The 21,171-nt window shown below is 42.2% G+C and overlaps 1 protein-coding gene across 2 annotated transcripts in view; it reads right to left on the reverse strand.

The window, feature by feature from the left end:
• pgpep1 (pyroglutamyl-peptidase I) overlaps positions 1–9,121 on the reverse strand; it is a 46,375-nt gene extending 37,254 nt beyond the window's left edge. The window contains exon 1 of one of the 2 annotated variants that reach the window (XM_063032735.1): positions 2,284–2,409. In XM_063032735.1, the coding sequence (XP_062888805.1) occupies positions 2,284–2,401 (118 nt within the window). In that variant the 5' untranslated portion in view covers positions 2,402–2,409. Of the gene's footprint in view, positions 1–2,283; positions 2,410–8,991 lie in introns of those variants that run through there. The other variant, XM_063032736.1, reaches the window with a different exon arrangement.
• Between the last annotated feature and the right edge of the window lie 12,050 nt (positions 9,122–21,171).

The raw sequence follows: 21,171 nt of genomic DNA on the forward strand, positions 1-21,171 counted from the left end.
CTGGGCCAATGCATTTGCATCAATTTACATTACAAAAACAATAACCGTTCATTTATTACATAATTGATTGTAAGAACTTGCATTATTCAATCTGGATTGTCTTGATTCTAAATTAAGAGCACTGAATTGGCTTTGGCATGGTGCAAGGTCAGGAAAGGCACTGTACAAATGCTTACTGCACAGCCTCAAAGTTCTCCTGTTTGCTATCCTACAATTAAAAATCAGCTAACCACCATTCTTCATCCTCAAAAACTCCGAACAGCAGGATTCTGGCTTACCTCCTGCAAATTTGAAGTAGTAAACCAAAAACATTTTATCTGAACAACATAATGACAGTATATCAAAGTTCTTTCCTGGCATCTCAGATTCAGGAATAGGGCAGCAGAGTGGTAAACAGGTAGCAATGTTGCTACAGAACTTGGGTTCAATCCTGACCTCGAGTGCCAATGAGGTGAAGTTTTCACATTCTAACAAAATGTCATGGATTTCCTCCAAGAGCTCCAGTCAACACCAACCTCATCACCCACCCCCCCCCCACCCATATCCCAAAGACATGCTGGTGCTAAGAAAAAAATAACCATTTTAGAACTGCCTCTCATGTCAGCGATGACAGAAAAGACCTGATGGGAATGTTAGAAAATACTTACAGGGAAATAATGGGAAAATGCAACTGAAAGTCATCCCCACCATTGTGCACATTTACATAGATCACTGTAGCAAGAAAGCAGCATCCATCATCAAGGTCCCCTACCATCTAGACCATGCCCTCTTTACCCTGCTGCCAACAGGGAGGTGGTACTAGAACCTCAGGACCCACAGCACCAGGTTCAGGAACAGCTAACACCCCTCAGCCATCAGGCTCTTGAACCAGAGGGGATAACTTCACTTGCCCCATCACTGAACTGTACCCACAACTTATAGACTCACTTTCAAGGACTCTTCATCTCATTGTCTTGATATCTATCACTTTATTATTTATTTGTTTTTTCCTCTTTCTTTCCATATTTGCATGGTTTGTTGTCTTTTGCATATTGGTTGTTAGTCCGCCCTCTTTTGCGTAGTACTTCATTGATTCTATTGTGCTTCCTACATTTACCATGAATGCCCGCAAGAAAATGAACCTCAGGGTTGTATATGGTGACGTACATGTACATCGATAACTAATTTACTTTGAATGAGATTGATCTGAGAGCTGGCACACACACAATGGGCCAGATCATCGATGCTGTAAGAAACATTCGTAAGAGCCCCAACTTCAATCTGTCGTCTAAGGTTTTAAATGTGTTGTCTAAGGTTTTAAATGAATTCACAGTTACACAATAACATTATTACAATGCTTCCAGGAATAAATAAATGTGTACATCTCGAAAGGTGAATTCGTCTACTACCATTGCTCAGAAGGTGGCTGAGAGGCAACTTAATGTCTTTAGAATGTGGAGTGGTTGATAAGCAAAGTGTTGAGGGACTTCTCCATATTGAGCAGGAGATTTGGAAAAAAAACAAGGCTGGCTACCATTAAAGTTGGTTCTAATTGGAAGTGCAGGAGATTTTTTTTGTTCAAACATTTGAGTGAATGTGGAATTCAATGTCACAGTGTGTGATTCAAACCAGGAACACAGATGCATTTAAGTGATGAGTTGAATTGGCAATGCTGTCAGATAAAATGAGGTGGGGGATGAGAGGAAGAAGGGCCAGTAGAAGACTGTGTCAAGCATCAACACCAGCATGAATTTGTTGGGCCCATTTCTCTACTTGAAGACATGTGCAATGCAAAGCAGTACAAAACCAAATATGTCACTTTTATACAAAAAAAAGCCCTTTCCACACATGAAGCTGTTATTTATGTAAAACACAGTTTGAACACCTAATTCTCCCACTACCTACACTTTCTTCCACTGGAAAAACTCTTAAAAAAAGTTGATTTGAATATTCACAACATTTCACCTCTATCGCCCAATCATTATTTTTCTGCCACTATCATCATTCTGTTTTCTTCAGTTTCAGAAGTATTTACTCTCTCATCAATTTCTGGCTAGCGCACTCTGTCACTGCATTCATATCCAAATTATCGCTGTTGACTGCAACCAACAGCAGTCCTACCGGGATTCCACTAACCACAAAACAGTTCCTTCCAAACCCCTCCCCCTCAATAAACCACTCCTTAACTGATCCCGCCCAACATCGATTAACAACGCAGAAACTAGAAGATAAACAAATTAAATATGGGTTTACAATATGGATGTATCAGACATTGGAAAGAGAAGGGAAAAACAGACCAATGACCTTTAGTCCTGACGAAGGGTCTCGGCCTGAAACGTCGACTGCGCCTCTTCCTAGAGATGCTGCCTGGCCTGCTGCGTTCACCAGCAACTTTGATGTGTGTTGCTTGAATTTCCAGCATCTGCAGAATTCCTGTTGTTAATGACCTTTAGTCTCTGAGTTTGGCTTAAACAAATCTGATTGGTGACTTTTCCTTTTCAGAATCAGCTTTATTATCACTGGTATGTGTTGTAAAATTTTTTAGTGATTTATGGATGATTTAACCCGTGCCAACCCAGATCAAATCATGCAGTCCACCCAGTTTCAGGCAAAAACCAAAACTCAAGTGACATAAATGTCCTCCTTTTATGCTGTAATTATTTAATGATTCTACATTATTTCACCGACCTACCAATCAAAGATGGTATCAAAGACACAATCGTTGTATAAAGTTCTGATCAGACAATCAACTCAATTCAAGGCATGCCATGGATGTATTGGTTTTTAAAGAGTAGGCAGTACAAACTCAGAAGATTGATAATGGGACTAAAAGAGTTAAGTGTTTGTCTGACTTGTCAACCCCAGGGCACTCGCAGGCTTGCACTGATTTTACAACATGTATCCCAGGTTTTCAACATTGCCAGATGTTTCGTTTCTACAGGTTTTGTTGACGCGGTCGCGACATGCTCCGGAACTGATCTGGTCCTTTGCTCTACAATTCATTCTTAGGTTATAGGTGCTGCTGGTGAGGCCTCTATTTTAATGTACGGCCATTCACTGTCCTCGAGGCGATGGTGGTAAACAACTCGTTTGAGCCACTGTAGCCTGCGTGGTAAAGGTGCTCCCAGTGACATCTGCAAGAGAGTTCCCCGATTCAGACCCAGTAATGAAATAAAGGCATCGCCTTTCTACATCTGGGTGGTGTGTAACCCAGTCAAGTCGCTTGATTATTTTAAATGTCCTGAATAGATGAACTCTCAAGTTTATGAATTCAAAGGACAAGAATGCAAATCTGCTGAACAGGCCAAGTAAATTAACCAAGTAGGCCCTGGTGTTGGGGTTAGGGTGGGGGAGGGGAGGTGTATTTTCCTCCAAGCACGTGGTCACAACCTTTTAATGCTCATTGCCGACAGAACACAGAGGCACCTTCACAGCCCAATGACCCTGGACGTGAGAGCATCCCTCAGGGTGGTGAACACACAGAAAGCACCTGGCCCAGTGGGTGTACCCAGCCGAGAAGTGAAGACCTGTGCTAATCAGCTGGCTGGTGTGTTTACGGATGTCTTCAATCTCTTGCTTCAGCAGTGTCAGGCACCCACCTGCAGGGTTCAATCACACTGGTGCCCATGATGAACAAGGCAATCTGCCTTAATGACTATCATCCAGTAGTACTTGCATTCACTGTGAAGAAGTGCTTCAAGAGGTTGGTCATGAAGCACACTAATTACTGCTCTAGGATCTGCTCCAATTTGACTACTGTCATTACAGGTCGACGGCAGGTGCTATTTCAGTAGCTCTTCACCCCGCTCTGGAATACCTAGGCAATGAACAGGTACAAGTTCGGATGCTCCGCATTGACTACAGCTCAGCGTTTAACACCATCGTCCCCTCAAAAGTAATCACCGAGCTCCTAGACCTTGGCATCGATACCCTCCTTGTGCAACGGGATCCTCGATTTCCTCACTGGCTGACCCCAATCAGTTTGGATTGGCAACAACACCTCCTCCACATCGCCATCAGCACAAGTGCACCAGAAGGCTGTGTGCTTGCCCCCGCCTTATACCTATGATTGCGTGTAGCTACAGCTCCAGTGTCATATTTAAATTTGCTGACAGCACAACTGTTGTTGGCTGAATTAAAGGTAATGACAAATGAGCATATAGGCAGGAGACTGAAAAACTGGTTGAGGTCACAATAGTAACCTCTTACTCAACGTGAGCAAAACCAAAGAATTGATTATTGACTGCAGAAGGAAGAAGCCAGAGGTCCAGGTGTCAATCCTCAGAAGGGGATCAGAAGTGGAGAAGGTCAGAAGCTTTAAACTACTTGATGTTAACACTTCAGAGGATCGGTCCTGGATCCAGCACACATGTGCCATCTCAATGAAGGCACGATAACGACTCTTTTCTTACAAGATTGCATAGGTTCAGCATGTCACCAAAAACTCTGACAAACTTCTACAGAAACCAGAAGGCATCCTAATTGGCTGCACCCCAGCCTGGTATGGAAGCGGGATGTGGTGGCTACAGTCTAGCCCAGCGGTCCCCAACCACCGGGCCATAAAGTATGCGCTACCGGGCCGCGAGGAAACGATATGAGTCAGCTGCCCCTTTCCTCATTCCCTGTCACGCACTGTTGAACTTGAACATAGGGTTGCCAACTGTCCCGTATTTGCCTGGACATCCCGTATATTGGGCTAAATTGGTTTGTCCTGTATTTCCCCCGCTAAGGTAGAGCGTTCCTATGAAACCTTTCGTGCCGAAATGGTGTGAAGCAAAGAAGCAATTACCATTAACTTATATGGGAAAAATTTTTGAGCGTTCCCAGACCCAAAAAATAACCTAACAAGTCATACCAAATAACAGATAAAACCGAAAATGACTAACACTAACATATAGTAAAAGCAGGAATGATATGATAAATACACAGCCTATATAAAGTAGAAATAATGTATGTACGGTATAGTCAGGAAGAAGGAGGCAAAACCGATTTGTGGGGAAAAAATTCGGCATGTACGCGCATACGCACGTCACGCATGCGCACACAGGTGCCCGCGCAAGGCTTCATGGTCCTGGTAGTCTTTCCTGGGGCAAAGTATCCTGGGATTTGACTGCTACCTTTGTCCCTTATTTGGGAGTGAGAAAGTTGGCAACCCTAACTGTAAAAGACATGCTGAGGTGAGCTTAACCCTACTTGAACACCCCCCCACCACCCCGGTCAGCCGGTCCACAAGAATATTGTCAATATTAAACCGGTCCGTGGTGCAAAAAAGGTTGGGGAGCCCTGGTCTAGCCCATTACAAGCAAAGCTCTCCTCACCATTGAGTTGATTTACATGGGAGTGTTGCCACAAAAAGGCAGCATAAAAAACCTGCACGATCTGAACCATGCTCCCTTTCATTTACAATCAGGCAGGAGGTAAAGTCCCACACTACCATATGTTCAGGAACAATTATTATTTTACAACCAGACTCCTGAATTGGTATGGACTCTTCACTCACCCGAACAAATTCCACAACATACTATCTCAGAAACAACAGGAATTCTGCAGATGCTGGAAAATCAAACAACACACATCAAAGTTGCTGGTGAACGCAGCAGGCCAGGCAGCATCTCTATCAGATGCTGCCTGGCCTGCTGCGTTCACCAGCAACTTCGATACTCTCTCGGTAGTTTTTTAATCTGCAGTTTATCTTTTTTGGCACATTGGCCGCCAGTCTTTGATTATGTATAATTTTTCTAAAATTAATTTTTAGTAAACACCTGCAAGAAAATGATTCTCAAGGTAGATGGTAGTTTCATATAAGCTGCATTTGTGAAATGTGCCACAAACTATTCAACCACGCAGAACCTCAAAGGAAAGGGAACATATTGGTTGACCAATTAATCAGTCACCTTTCCACCTCATTACCCCTTTGAGCTTTCACTCTTGTAGTGCAAGGAATTCAACAGCAAATTTCCACAAATTTCATAAATTCACAGTTAATCTATTAAGGCATATACTTTGGAACATGGCCTGGTACTCCTGTCTGAAGAAAATGGGCACCTCAAAAGAGCCAGCTCAAAATGGATCACAAGGTGCAAGGTCAACTTGAGTGCGTAACTGCTCCGAGAAATTATACTCTCAATTATGAAATTAACTCAAAGCTCCAGCAGTCCTTTCAAATGCACAAGATCCCACAGCTTAAGAAAAGTCTGGGAGTTCCTCAGTTTCCACAAGCGTACATCTCTTCTTATCCGATAATGGTACTGTGGTTTATGAAAGCTTCCTGCGATGCGCTCAGAATACCCAACACAAATTGTCTTCCGCATTTCCTACAAGGACAACTGCCCTTCCTCGAAAAAAAATCACTTCATTGGATGTGTGGCTCTTTGTGTCATTGTAAGGATGCGAAAGATGGTTTCAAAATCAGCTCCCTCTGTCATTCTCTGGCTGCTTCCTGACTTGACACAGCTCTTCCCGTACTCAAGAGAGCAGAGGGCAGTGCGGGTCACAGCCTGATACCCACAGCTACTATCTGAGCTGCCCAACGGATGTGGCACCTAGTATGGTAGCAGGGCTTCTGTCACCACACCAAGAAGCTTGCAGAGGGGTTGGGGCGCTACTCGAATCCTGAGCAGTCCTCTTTCCCTAGCCAGAATAGGAGAGGAACAAACTGACCCAACTTTAAAATATACATAAACGGACATCTCAATTGTGACCTGCTTCTAAGAATAATCATGCAGAAAGGGCAGATGACTCAGATACATTGGAGAGCTCTTTTTGAAGAACCAGTATGAGCATGCTGGGCTGAATGCCCTTCTAGTCATTCTGTGAACACAGCAGGCTGGTGACATTGTGACGACACCACTTCAACATGTGTGACTGGTTCAAAATGTCTCGGATGCGGATACTTATTCAGACAGTTTACACAATACAAGTGAAGGTTATTATTAGCACTTTAAGGCATGTCAGAGAAAGAACTTTATAATCAAAGTAACTGATTAACCATTTGTTATATACAGAACTTTTTTTTTTGTCGTCTTTAGTTACTGCTTTCCACCTCCCTGCCCGTGAATATGTAGCTTTTAAAAAAAATAATGTTCTTGAATTTCTGTTGTACAGATTAAATACAAAAACTGCTTTAGGAATAAAGGAAGAACGCTCAGCTCCACACAATCCAGATTCACCATGTTGTGAGGTAGTGGAAGAATTTTTGTATATTCATGACACCTTTGCTTAACGTTTTATATGTGACCAGTTGTCAAAGGTAATTTCAAATTTCTTAAATTCATGCTAAATTTTGGGCCACAGCCACCCCACAAAAATGTCCCTCCACTCACTCCCTTGCCTTCCCTTAAAATCCCAGAATCGTTACAGATCACTGACACCCTGCAAAGTTACTTACAATTAAAAAGGTTAAAGGTTCATTTACTATCAAAGCATGTATCCAACTACACGTCTGATATTTGTAAATTAACCAAGTGTTTCCGATAAAATACTTCAAAGACTTTTGTTTAAAAAAAGATGGTTATTGCCAAAATCCAAGAAGGCATTTCATTTCAGGTACAGTGTCAACTTCAGGCATTATGTGGGAAGTATGTATAGCTGTGATGCAGCCCCAAATTCCTGGTGTCCCCAAGCCTAAACTTCTCTCTCAAAGAACAATTATTAAAACAGTTATTATGATCTGGTTATAAGCACCTCTCTGCTTGTGGGAGTTTACTATGTTCTTCAGCTTGCTACATTACAACAGCGACTGCACAAGTAGCATTTCAGCGACTGCAAAATGCATGGGGCCACCTAAAGGCCATAAAAAGAGCCACCAAAAGTCACACAACCAAAACTTGAAACAACCTTGTTTCTTTTCGGATATTTTAGAAAATAGAAAGCCTTGTTACAACTATAGGTGCTGTAATTGCAGATTATGCTCACTTTCTTGTCCCTGCATTGGCTACTCCATTAATCTCCCCTCTCCTCGTTAAGAGTACAGGACAGTGCAAAATAATAGGTAAATGCAAACATCAACATTCTAATAAATGCTCAATTTCATTGATACTTAAAAACTTTTCCAGAATGCAAAGGTAAACTTTTTTCAAAAACAAAAATAACTGCAATCACTCAAAGAATGTCAACTTCAACTTTAAAACTAAATTTAACACAAATGTCTGTTTTCAGTCTGAGACCTTCTCTCTCGCTTTGCAACACCCCACCCCCGACCCATTTTACTTTCTTAACTAGTTAAGGGCTCTGTATTCCCTAACTATTTGCAGTCAGGCAAGTCGTCACAACACTCCAAGCTCGCAGACACTCAACAATCCCAAGCCTTTCATGCTTGGTCTCATTTGCCTAATGTAACTGTCTGGCCCCAGTCTCGGCCCCTGTCTGACCAACTCCCTTGTCCCTTTGTCTAGCAGAGCTCTGCATCACATGCAGTACAGCAGAATTAGCACAATGGCTCCCCGACTCAGCAATAAAAAAACTATAACGTTCTCCATCCCGTTCTGCAGTTTATTTTCCTCACTGACTCAAAGAACTGTTCTCTCTCAGATAACTATAACTTCCTTTTATTATGGCAATACGCAAAGAGCTAAGCATTAGTAACCTTTCCTAACAATGCAGCCATTACAAAGTTTGTTGTTGTTGACGGTTTGTTGGTGGCAAGTCACTAAAAATGCTTTGTAATTTGCATTATTTTAAATTTAACACCAATTGCAACAGGTGTTTATATTTGAACTTTAAACCACCGGCGTCATGCTGAAGGAGAACTTTTTACACAAGCAGGGTAACGCTATCTTTCAAAAACATGCACAAGGTAAATGAAAACTGTCAAAGGCAGTCCAAAACTTGCGACATGCACACAAAGAAGTGTGTTCGGCTAGAGGAGAGGGAAGGGGGTCTGTATCCCAACCCTTAAACTCTCAGTCAAGTTGCTGGGAGCCGCAGAGGCAGAAGGTTCCCGGCAGCAGCTGGCTGCGAATTGCTATAACAAAAGTGGAGATGACACTGTGGCAACGCGTCCAACCCAGTTACCTGTCACCACCACCGTGCTCCTGCTCCTCTCCATCTCCCCAACTCAGTGCAATCTCCTCCCTTTCCTCGTCTCCACTTCTTTTTCCTCCTTCCCCCTCTCCTCTTCCTCACTCAGTCGGCAACTGAGCAGACCCACCTTTGCGTCAACATCCCACGCACGTCGCGACGACGGCGAGACGACGCCGAACGCGCGAGCGGCCACGCCCCCGCCGGCGCTCCCGACCCGGAGTCCGGTCCGGTCGGGTGTCCTCCGCTCAGATTCCGGTGCCTGCCCTTCCTTCGGCCTCGCGTGTCTTTTATGCTTTCGGGCGACATCCTGAGCAGCAATTCATAGGTCACTGGCGCTCTGCCCTGTCTTCTAGGTGCCAAATGCAATAACCCAATTCAAAGATTAACAAATTTAAGATGCCCATTTCATAGCGAGGTCCCAAATTGGGAGCCAGGACCACACAACTGCGGCCAATATTTCCCTTCCAATTGAGCAGCGCAGCGCCTGCGCCCATGCCGATCGTTGAAAGCCTCAAGTGGGGTAGTGGTCTCTGAAGGCTTACAAAATCGGGGCAGCCAACCACGGAGGGAAGGCAAAGAAGCAGTCTGAATCAATCCCTGTGGCTGACTGCTATCCGGCACCTCTGGGACATGATTTATTGGTATCACAAAATTGGCAAGGATTTAACGTCAGAAAATTGTAAATGCTGGAAGTCTGCAACAAAAAAAACTCAGCAGGCCAGGCAGCAGCTATGAAGGGAGAGAGAGAAACAGGAAATGTTTGAGGTCAAAGACATTTCATCAGAACACCAGGAAGATCTTCCATCAGAACTAGCAGTAGTCAGACGTGTGGCAGTGTGACTGGCTATGAGTCTCAGAGAGTAGGGTGCTGTCAGACAGGGCAATAGTTTCAACATTCCTTTTTTTTTAAACAGCTGTGCTGATGAACCATTGCTCTGAGTAGGAAGCGTTACATGGCCCAAAAACTGTGCAACACTTTAGATGTTTTGTAACATGCATACAATGAATGTTTAGAATGAAAATTGTAAAGTCACATACTTTTGTTAATTTAAGGGTATGATGAAATACAATACAACAAAGAAAGTCTTTCACCTTTCATAAACTTTGAAACTTAGACTACGTCAGCGTTCAGCGGGCCGGCAGTTTATTAACAATGAGCTACCGGCTTCCATTCTGTGTCTATTGTTACAATTTGTAATGGTGGTGTAAATTCAAACACTGACAATGTAAATAAGTTGAAGCTCTAAAACAGGGGTTCCTAACCTTTTTTACACTGCGGACCGATTTAATATTGACAATATTCTTGCGGACCAGCCAACCGGGGGGGGGGAGGTTAGGGTTGCCAACGGACAAGAGTAGCAGTCAAATACGTTGTGTTTACCCTGAGAAAGACTACAATGACCATGAAGCCTGGCGCAGGCACCAGTGTGCATGCATGTACGTGCGGATTTTTTTTCCCACAAATCATTTTTGGCGATTTTGTTCAGGGGGGGTGTGTTAATCATGACCGGAATGTAGGTGATAAGTGGCTAATACACTCAATTTCGTTTCTAAAAGGCTTTATCTAACAAATTTAATATTAAAGACACAGCGCAAATTTTCCTCGCATGAATATAGTGATAAGTCAATTATCAGGGGAGGACAGGGGAGCTTGAAGTAAGTGTTGAACGAACTTCCAGTAGAAGTGGTAGAGGCAGGTTTGATATTATCATTTAAAGTTAAAGTGGACAGCTATATGGACAGGAAAGGAATGGAGGGTTATGGGCTGAGTGCAGGTCAGTGGGACTAGGTGAGAGTAGCGTTTGGCACGGACTAGAAGGGCAGAGATGGCCTGTTTCCATGCTGTAATTGTTATATGGTTATATAAGTCACTTATAAGTCAATAGCATCATAACATTTTAAGTAACGTTTGGATATTAAACACACAGCATATATTTTCCCCATTTGAACATATAAAATCATTGCAACACACCAATATTGCTGAATCAGTGGGAGCCCTGGGCTTGTTTCCCTGCAGCAAGACAGTCCCATCGAGGGGTGATGGGAGACAGCGATACTCGAAGGGGTTTCCTTATGTCCAGTCTATTCCGCAATTTAGTTTTCGTTACATTCATTGCAGAAATATGTTGGAAATGGAAGCAACGTTTTCAGTGCTTTCGTGGCTATCTCAGGATATTTAGCCTTGACTTTGATCCAGAATGCCGGCAGAAATGTTGTGTCAAACATACTTTACAGCCCGTCGTTATTTGCAAGCTCGAGGAGTTGATCTCCTTGCCACGCTGACATGGATGACACGTGGGTAATGACCTCGCATGCGTTCAAACTCCACAGTGGCCGTGACAGGGAATGAGGAAAGCTGCAGCTGACTCCTATCGCCAAATCATATGGTTTCCTCGCGGCCCGGTGGTTGGGGACCGCTGCTCTAAAATGTTTCAAAGTAAAGGTTGAGGTACATTTATTATTTAGAAATTTTTGGATTATAATCATTAATACATAATTAATTACAAGGTATTTCACAATTATATCAACATAAACTTCAACATTATATTAACATTATATAAAAGAAAAGTCCAGCTGCGTGGCAACGAAGGTTATGTGGGCAAGAGCATTTCAGTTACTGCGTGGCTGCGCTCCCACCAACCTAGAGGGAACCAGAAGACTGATAGGGAACTCGATAGGCAGACAGGATGTTCTGTGGCCACAGAAAAGACGCCAGGACAGTGAAGCAATATCTCCGCAAGGGCCTACGTAATTTCCTCTCTAGCCTCCCTCAAAGTCCAAGAATGCACATGTTCAGGCTCTCAAAACATTTAGAGTTTTTTGAAGAAGTAACTATAGGAGGTAGGTGATGATAGGGCAGTGGATGTTGCCTATTTGGACTTAGCAAGGCCTTAAACAAGGCCCTGCACGGTGGGCTGGTCTGGAAGGTTTGGTGCCATGGAATCCAAGAAGAGCTAATAGGTGGATTCAATATTCTCTCAGACGCGGAAGTGAAGAGTGGCATTTAAAATTTGTTTCTCGGAATGGAGGCCAGTGACTAGTGATGTGCGTTGTTATTTGCTATTTATATAAATTATTTGGATGTGAATGCACAGGGCTTGATCAGTAAGTGTGCAGATGACATGAAATTAGGAGGTGTTATTAATAGTGAAGGTCACATGGATTTCAGCGGGATCTTGATCAATTAAGGAAGTAGGCGAAGGAGTGGCAAATGGATTTGAATACAATTAAGTGTGAGGTGTTGCATTATGAAAAGTCAAACCAGTGTAGGACTTATAGTATGAACCGGAGGGCATTAGGGAGTGCAACAGAGGGACATTACAGTACAATTACATAGTTCATTGAAAGCAGTGTCATAGGTAGATAGGGTGGTGAAAAAGGAATTTAGCACGCTGGCCTTCATTATTTGGGGCACTGAGTATAGGAGTCAGGACATCATGCTACAATTCTAAAGTTATTGATGAGGCCACCCTTGGTGTACTATGGTCACCCCGTGAAAGGAAAGACATGGTTCAATTGGAAACAGTGCAGCAAAGATTTTCAAGGATGTTGCCAGCACTAGAGAGCCTGAGTTATAGGGAGAGGTTGGCCAGGCTAACTCATGATTTCTTGGAAAGTAGGAGAATGAGGAACAACCTTACGGAGGTTTATAAACTGCTGAAGTTACAATCCCTAAAGACACTCAGGAACAATGCTGGGACATCAAGCAGATTTCTTTGTCACTCTCTCACTGATTCTGCCCGACTAGATAGATAGATACTTTATTGATCCCAAAGGAAATTAGTGTCATTACAAGTGCTCAGATATAAATATTAGAAGAGAAGTAGAAAGAATAAAAAAAAGTTACCACAAGCAGTATAACACGTCATTACTTGCTCGGCTATAGGTTGACTCATCATAGAGCCTAATGGCCGAGGGTAAGAATGACCTCATATAGCGCTCTTTGGAGCAGTGCAGTTCTCTTAGTCTGTTACTAAAAGTGCTCCTCTGTTCAGCCAAGGATACATGCAGAGGGTGAGAAACATTGTTTAGAATTGCCAGGGCTTTCCGTAAGGTCCTTTGTTCAAACCACAGCCTCCAGTGTGCCCAGTTTGACTCCTATAACAGGGCCAGCCTTTCTAAACGGTTTATGGAGCCTGTTGGCATCATCTGTGCCCCAGCACACCACCAATACCACTGATTTGACTTTGTCTGGTGGATTCTGACTGAGCTGAGCTAATCTCCACAATTTTTCATCTGTTATCTTCATTTTTATTTTTTTAAGTTCAGCATTTTTTTCTGGAAAAGCAACAGTTTTTTAATGTTCAAATGGTAAGGGCTTTTTTTTCCTTGAGGAATGCAATACCAGAAAACTGTCCTCTAAGTTGCATATTCGTCCAACTTGGAAATGTATCATCCTTCCTCATTGCTGCGACTAATCCTGGAGATTCCCCACCCAGCACTATTCCCCATCTGCCCTTCACTATATGGAGATCAATAGGTCAAAACATTAGCTCGCTGTTACCTCTTTATGATAAAGTAGTGTTGGGGAATCTTGCTACTGACAGCCACATCCCAAGAATAATTTTTAAATCCTCTCTGTTCAGTAAAGTGCTACTGCTTCCTATTTTAGACTCAGTTGTTTTCAGGTGCTACGCAATGGAACAATGTATTTGGAAGTTATCCAAATTAAACACTTCCAGGATTTCAAAATAAGAAAATGTTGGAAATGCTCAGCTGGTAGGAAGTAGCTATGATCTGCTTTTCAGTCTTATGGTCTGTCCAGTCTGTCCTCAGAGAAGGACTATGTCCCTTTTCCCTCTCCACAGATGTTGCTTGACCTGTTAGATATTTCGATTTTATTTCAGAATTCCAGGATCTGCAATTTTTTTTGCACTTCAACTTACAGATTTATTCTGTGATGTTGAATCAAATGAACATGGGCCAGGAAGAACATAGGCACAAGTGATTCTGCAGATACAATCCTGAAGAAGGGTCGCGGGCTGAAACGTTCATTCATTTCCATAGAATCTGTCTAACCTGTTGAGTTCCTCCAGCATTGTTTATGTGTTGCTCAGGAAGAACATAGATTAGACATAAAATAAAGCTCACTTGGATGAGCATTTAGAAGACTGCGATCACAACTCCCTGATCTTTGGCGCATCCTTGGATAGAGATAGGAGCATTTGGTACGGCAAAGTATTTAATTGGAGGAAGGCTAATCATGATGCTATTAGGCAGGACTAGGGAATGTAAATTGGAAGCAGATGTTCTGAGGGAAATGTACAACAGAAATATAGAAGTTGCTTAGGGGCCACTTGCATGAGTTTGGATAGATATGTCCCATTGAGACAAGGAAAGGATGCAAGGTGAAGGAACATAAGTTGACAAGGGAGGTGGAACATCTAGTCAAGAGGGAAAAGGAAGCATACTTCAGGTTTAAGAAGCAAAGCTCAGGCAAGGCTCTTGAGAGTTATAAAGTAGCCAGAAGGGAGCTAAAATAAGGGACTTAAGAAAGCTAGACTGAACTGTTGTTGCAAATCCAAAATGTACAGCTCATCAAAATATAAACTAAGGAGCCTGAGAAATGTATCATTTAAGTGAGGCATGCACATGGTGGCGTGATGATGTATGCCATTCATGTACTTCTACATATAACTATAAATAATAATGAATTATTTAAATGAACAAAAATGCTTAATCAAATAATCTATTTACAATATTACTCAAATATCAAATATACAACACTCCTCCCTGCTTAGCTATAAACTCCAGCTCAATACAGAATGCATCTCAGCTTATAAAGATACATACACATATATACTTCAGTATATCTGCAACTTATATACATACATATATCCTATGGGACTTCCAAATGCAGACTGATAAGCAGGTACTGGCCAACCAACCAGACATAGTAATACTGGACAAGGAACGGAAGAAAGCAATAGTCATAGATGTGGCAATCCCGAATGACAGTAACATCAGGAAGAAAGAATATGAGAAGCTGGAGAAATACCAGGGATTCAAAGAGCAGATAGAAAGGATGCGGAGGGTTAAGACCAGAGTAATACCGGTGGTGATAGGAGCACTTGGAGCTGTGACACCTGGACTGGGAGAGTGGCTCCAACAAATCCCGGGAACAACATCTGAGATCTCGGTCCAGAAGAATGCATCACCAGGAACAGCAAGGATACTGCGCTCAACCTCGGGCTCCCAGGCTTCTGAAAGAGGACGCGAGATTGAGGGAAAATACACATACACACCCAGCATAAGTGGTGAGAAAAATTAAATATATATATAGGCAGGGGGAGGGGGAGAGAGAGAAAATGCTACATAATAAGACTACTATATAGACAACCACAGCAGTGTAAGTTTTAAATGATCCCATTCAGGACTAAAGATTTAATCACAGTGGAGGTTTTTTTTTACACTTGTGGTTAATGTCTTTCCTGACAAGAGATAAATCAGTCCACTTAGCAGGTGAGACTTGAGGCTGTGAAACAATCTCAGGTTCTGGGGCCTCCTCTGTGATGGTTGTAGGAGTTGACTCTGGGACTGAAGGGAGTGGTTCTGACAGCTCTGAATACCTTTCTTCTGGGTGTGTTGGCATCCTGAATGGTGCATGGCAAACCGCTCGATCTGATCTATCCCAGCCCACCAGACAAAGCTCTGAGCCAATGCTTTCATTTTGACCGCATTTTGTAGCTCCTCCAACAATTTAGCTCTCAGTTTGGATGGTACAACAACACTCAATCCCCACATAAAGCAACCCCTGTCAAAGACAAGTTTATCCTGGCACTGAGAAAAATGAGGGAATTGGAATTTCTGCTGCACATTCCAGCCATTTTGAGTTGCCATGTAGACCTGAGACAGTGTGGGGTCTTTTCTGGTTTCTCTTCGGATCATTTCGGCCATAATCGGGAGACTTCGATTTGCATTTGGGAGAATACATAAAGAGTAATGCCCTCTTCTGTAAATGTTTCACGTATATACGGGACAATCCATCAGCATTTCCATGATTAGTCGTCCTCTTCAATTCGATTTTGTAAATGTCTCCTCCAAGAAACAGAGCCCATCTCTACATTCATGTTGCTGCTGACAGTGAAACACCTCCTGAGGGTTGAAAATGGACACCAGTGGTTGAGGATCAGTATTGAAAATGAACTCCTGTACAAGTACTGGTTGAGTCACTTTACAACCCAAACCAGACTCAAGGCCTCTCTGTCAATCTGAGTGTGATTTTTCTCTGTAAGGGAACATGACAGAAGTGTCCAACGTCATCATTTCCTTTACCTTTTGAAAGCCTCTTCACACTGCCAATTCTTCCTGATCTGTAGTATTGAGTACAAGGAACGGAGCACAGTAGCCAGTTTTGGCAGGAACTTGTTACAGTCATTGACAAATTGACAGGACCGCAACTGTGACACGTCCTTTGGCTTGGAGCATCCACCACTGTTTAATCTTTTTCTCAGCACACTTATGTAAATCTTGTGAATCAATGGTGTGACAACAGTAAGTGAAGCTTGATTTAAAGAAATCACAGTTGTTGAGTCATGCACTGAGCCCATACCTTCTTAACCTTTCAACACTGTCTTGAGATTTTGGAGATTTTCCTTGTCATCCTTACCAGTAACAATGATATCATCCAGGTAACACTGAATGCCTGGGAAGCCTTTTGGCACCCGGTCTATAGATTTCTGCCAGAGTGCAGGTGCAAATACTACTCCAAAAAATAAGACTTTTACAGCAATAACGCCCCTTGTGGTGCGGGTGTTTAAGGTGAGAAATTCTTTGTGCTCTTCTTCCATCTCCATCTGTAGGTAGGCCTCAGCTAAGTCCACTTTGCTGAAGTGTTTTTTTTAGAAAGGTTTGCAAAGATATTCACTATTCTGGGCAGAGGGTATTGATCTACTTTAAGTACTGGGTTGATGGTGAACATAAAATCACCACAGATCCTGATAGACTCATTCTTCTTGGCGATTGGGGCCACAAGCATTGCCCATGGGCTCCACTCAACCTTGGACTGGAGCCTCCATACGATCTAACTCACTGGCTACTTTATCATGGATGGGAACTGGACAGGCTTTGTAAAACTAGGGTGTGGCACTTTCATTTAACAACATTTTGCCCTTGAAACGTTTGAGTTTTCCGACGCCACCCTTGACCACTGCTGTGGCATCACCCAATATTTTCCTCAATTTGCTTCCAGTTGACTCTCTTGCAGGAGATGTAGCTTGCAACTGGTGGATTGAGTTCCAGTTAAGTTGTAGTTGTCTCAGCCACTCATGACTCCACATTGCTGGCCCTCCTGTTTTTACCACATACATGGTTATCATATTTCACTGTTACAAATGTCATTCCCAAACGAGTTATCTACTATCCAGTACAAGTTATTAGTTGGATATTTGCTTCCTTCAGTTCGGTATATTTGAAGTGCTGTTCAAACTTATTTTGTGGAATGACTGAAACAGCTGAGCCAGTGTCCAATTCCATTTTAAATAATTTGCTGTTCATATCTTGTGTAAGCCATATTTCCTGTCTCATGTTAGTTTTCACATCTCAAGGCAACACAGTTCTATGTCACTCTCATCATTATCAGATATTTCATCTACCGCATGCAGATTAGTGCTCTTTTTGAAACTGCGGCTTGACTTTTTATCTTAAACACAAAATAATCTGCAATGCTGTTGTCAAAGGAACACTCACAATGCGCTGGAAGAACTCAGCAGGTCAGTCAGCATCAGTTGAAAAGATGGCTGAATTGAAGAAATTGTCTGAGCATTATCAGTTCAGAGATGGGCTTAATGATGCACTGAGAGATCAGTTGGTTTGTGAAATCTTATAAGAAAGCATTCAAAAATGACTCCTAACTGAAGTACAACTTACATTTAAAAGAGCAGCTAAAATAGCTGAATCAATGGAAACCACAGCAAGAGATGCAATTGAGTTGCAGTCAGGAATAAAGTGAGCATGCACAAAATTGCAACATCTAAACGGGAAGCACTCATCACTTCAACTCTGCTTCCCATTCCCATTCAGATATGTCCATACATGGCCTCCTCTACTGCCATGATGAGACTAAACTCAGGTTGGAGGAGCAACACCTCATATACCGTCTAGGTAGTCTCCAGCCCCTTGGTATGAACATAGAATTCTCCAACTTCCGGTAATTCCCTCCCCCTCCCTTCCTCTATCCCTATTTCACATCACCTCCCTCATAGTTCCGCCTCCTTCTACTACTTTGCATTGTTCTCCTGCCAATCACCTCCCTGCTTCCCCTCCCCCACCCCTTTGTCTTTCAAATTACTGTTTTTTTCAACTACCAGCATTCTTCAAACCCTCCCCAAAGTTCTTCCTTCAGTCCTGATGAAGGGTTTCGGCCCGAAACGTTGACTAATCTTTTCAACTGATGCTGACTGACCTGCTGAGTTCCTCCAGCGCATTGTGACTTTTTATCTTGTTCTCTTCCCTGTGTAGTCCACTAATTCTTGTCTGCCTGATGTGCTCTTTGTATATGTCCTACTTTGTTACATTTTCTACAAGTTTCACCTTGTAGCCTGCTAACATAATTTGTTTGGCCAGCTGATTTCTGTTTAGATGTTGCAATGTTGCTCACTTTATTCCTGACTGCAACTCAATGGCATCTCTCACTGCAGTTTCCATTGATTCAGCTATTTCAGCTGCTCTTTTAAATGTAAGTTGTACTTCAGTTAGGAGCCATTTTTGAATGCTTTCTTATAATATTTCACAAACCAAATAATCTCTCAGTGCATCATTAAGCCCATCTCTGAACTGACAATGCTCAGACAATTTCTTCAATTCAGCCATGTATGCTGAAATGAACTCCCCTTCCTTTTGATTCCACCTATGAAACCAAAACCATTCTGCAATCAACAATGGTTTCAGTTCTAAATGTTCTTGCATTATGTTCACGATATCAGCAAAGCTTATTTTGGCTGGTTTGTTTGGAGCAGTTAAACGCCTGAGCAAACTGCATAGCTTTAAATCCAATACACTGAGCAAAATTGATACTTGTTTTTCATTGGCAATTCCATTTGCTTTAAAATACTGCTCAATCCATTCAGTATACATTAGCCAGTTATCTTTTATGTCATCAAACACATCTATCTTTCTGATGTAGCGAGATATTTCAGCTTTTTTAAAAAATTATGATTATTATCATCCAGTACTCACTGTAATGAACCCATGAATTTAGCCCGTTTTCTGCCTTTTTTAAAAAAAACTCAACTGTTTTGCTCCCTCTCCCCATAGAAGCATATGCCATGCTGCTTTTTTTTTAAAACTCAAATATCTCACTGTGTTTTTTTTTAAAACAGGATTGTCTCACTGCACTTCAACAAATAGGGAGTCGTCACAGTTTCATTTAAAACCTTCCAGTCACCACTGTGATATTTTGTAACTCCAAAACATAAAACTAATTGAAATAAAAACAAGGGAGCCCAAGACACGCATGCCTTAGTTTAGTTTTTTATTCTAAGTGCTCCACTCATGTATGTCGTGGTGATATGATGACATTTGCCATTCACATACTTTTACACATAACCCATAATGAATTATTTAAACTAACATGAATGGTTAATCAAGCAAAATGTTTACAATATCACCCAAATATTGCTGAACTATCAAAATCAACCTTGGAGAGTAGAATTAGGGCAAATCCCCAGGCATTCTACATGTAAGTGAATATAAAGAGAATGACTAGAGTGAGGGTAGTACCAAGCAGGGATAAAAGAGGGAAGTGTTGGAATTTTTGAAAAGCATTAGGATAGACAAGTCCCCAGGGCTGGATGAGATATAAAACAGAAAGCAGTAGAAGAGATTGCTGTGCTATTGCCGATGATCTTCACCGGCCATAGGAGTAGTTACAGTAAATTGGTGGTGGCAAATGTTATTCCTGTATTCAAGAAAGTTAACAAGGATAATCCTGGGAATTGTAGACTACTGCACAGGACTGAAAGAAGCTGAAGAGGGTTGTAAATTTAGTTGGCTCCATCTTGGGTACTAACCTACAAAGTACCCAGGACATCTTCGGGGAGTGGTGTCTCAGAAAGGCAGCGTCCATTATTAAGGACCTCCAGCACCCAGGGCATGCCCTTTTCTCACTGTTACCATCAGGAGGGAGGTACAGAAGCCTGAAGGCACACACTCAGCGATTCAGGAACACCTTCTTCCCCTCTGCCATCCGATTCCTAAATGGATGAACACTACTTCACTTTTTCAATATATATTATTTCTGTTTTTGCACGATTTTTAATCTATTCAATATATGTATACTGTAATTGATTTATTTATATACGCAGTATATTTATTTATCTATTCTAGATTATGTATTGCATTGAACTGCTGCTGCTAAATTAACACATTTCCTGACACAAGCTGGTGATAATAAACCTGGTTCTGATTCTGCTTGCATTTTTTCTGAATCTCCTTGACCTTCCTTTCAGCTTAAAATCAAGCCACATTTCATGAAAATTGCTTGATTAATATATCAGAGGTCTTTTCAAATATGTCACCTACGAAAATTGTTGTAGTCAAACCAGTGCTTTCATCACTTTCACACTTCCTCAGAGCAGCAAGGTTGTCCCTTGGTCCAATATGCTTTCCAACTAGAGGCACTGGGATTAGCATCAACTCCTGTTTGCCCTCTGTTGGGCAATAGTTCATGGTGTACAGCATGGTGACGGTTGTGGCATCATCCAATAACTTCCCTAATTTGTTTTCAGTTAACACTATTGCAGGACATGTGACATGCAATTGGTGGATGGATCCCCAACCAAGCTATAGTTGTCTGAGTCACTCATGTCCCCACAGTGCTGGCATTCCTGTTTTTACCACACACAAGCCCAATGTGGCTTGCTGGTTGTTGTATTTCACTGTTACAAGTGTTATTTCCACAAGAGTTATCTTTTCTCCAGTACAGGTTCTTAGTCGGATATTTGCCATCTTCAGTTTAGTATCTTAGAAATACCATTCAAATTCATTTTGTGTAATGACTGAAACAGCCGAGCCAGTATCCAATTCCATTTTAATTAATTTGCTGTTCATTTCTGGTGTAAGCCATATTGCTTGTCTCTGACGAAGGGTCTCGGCCCGAAACGTCGACTGTACCTCTTCCTAGAGATGCTGCCTGGCCTGCTGTGTCACCAGCAACTTTGATGTGTGTTGTTT

This window comes from Mobula hypostoma, chromosome 24 (genome assembly GCF_963921235.1).
Source record: "Mobula hypostoma chromosome 24, sMobHyp1.1, whole genome shotgun sequence".
Taxonomy (NCBI): domain Eukaryota; kingdom Metazoa; phylum Chordata; class Chondrichthyes; order Myliobatiformes; family Myliobatidae; genus Mobula; species Mobula hypostoma.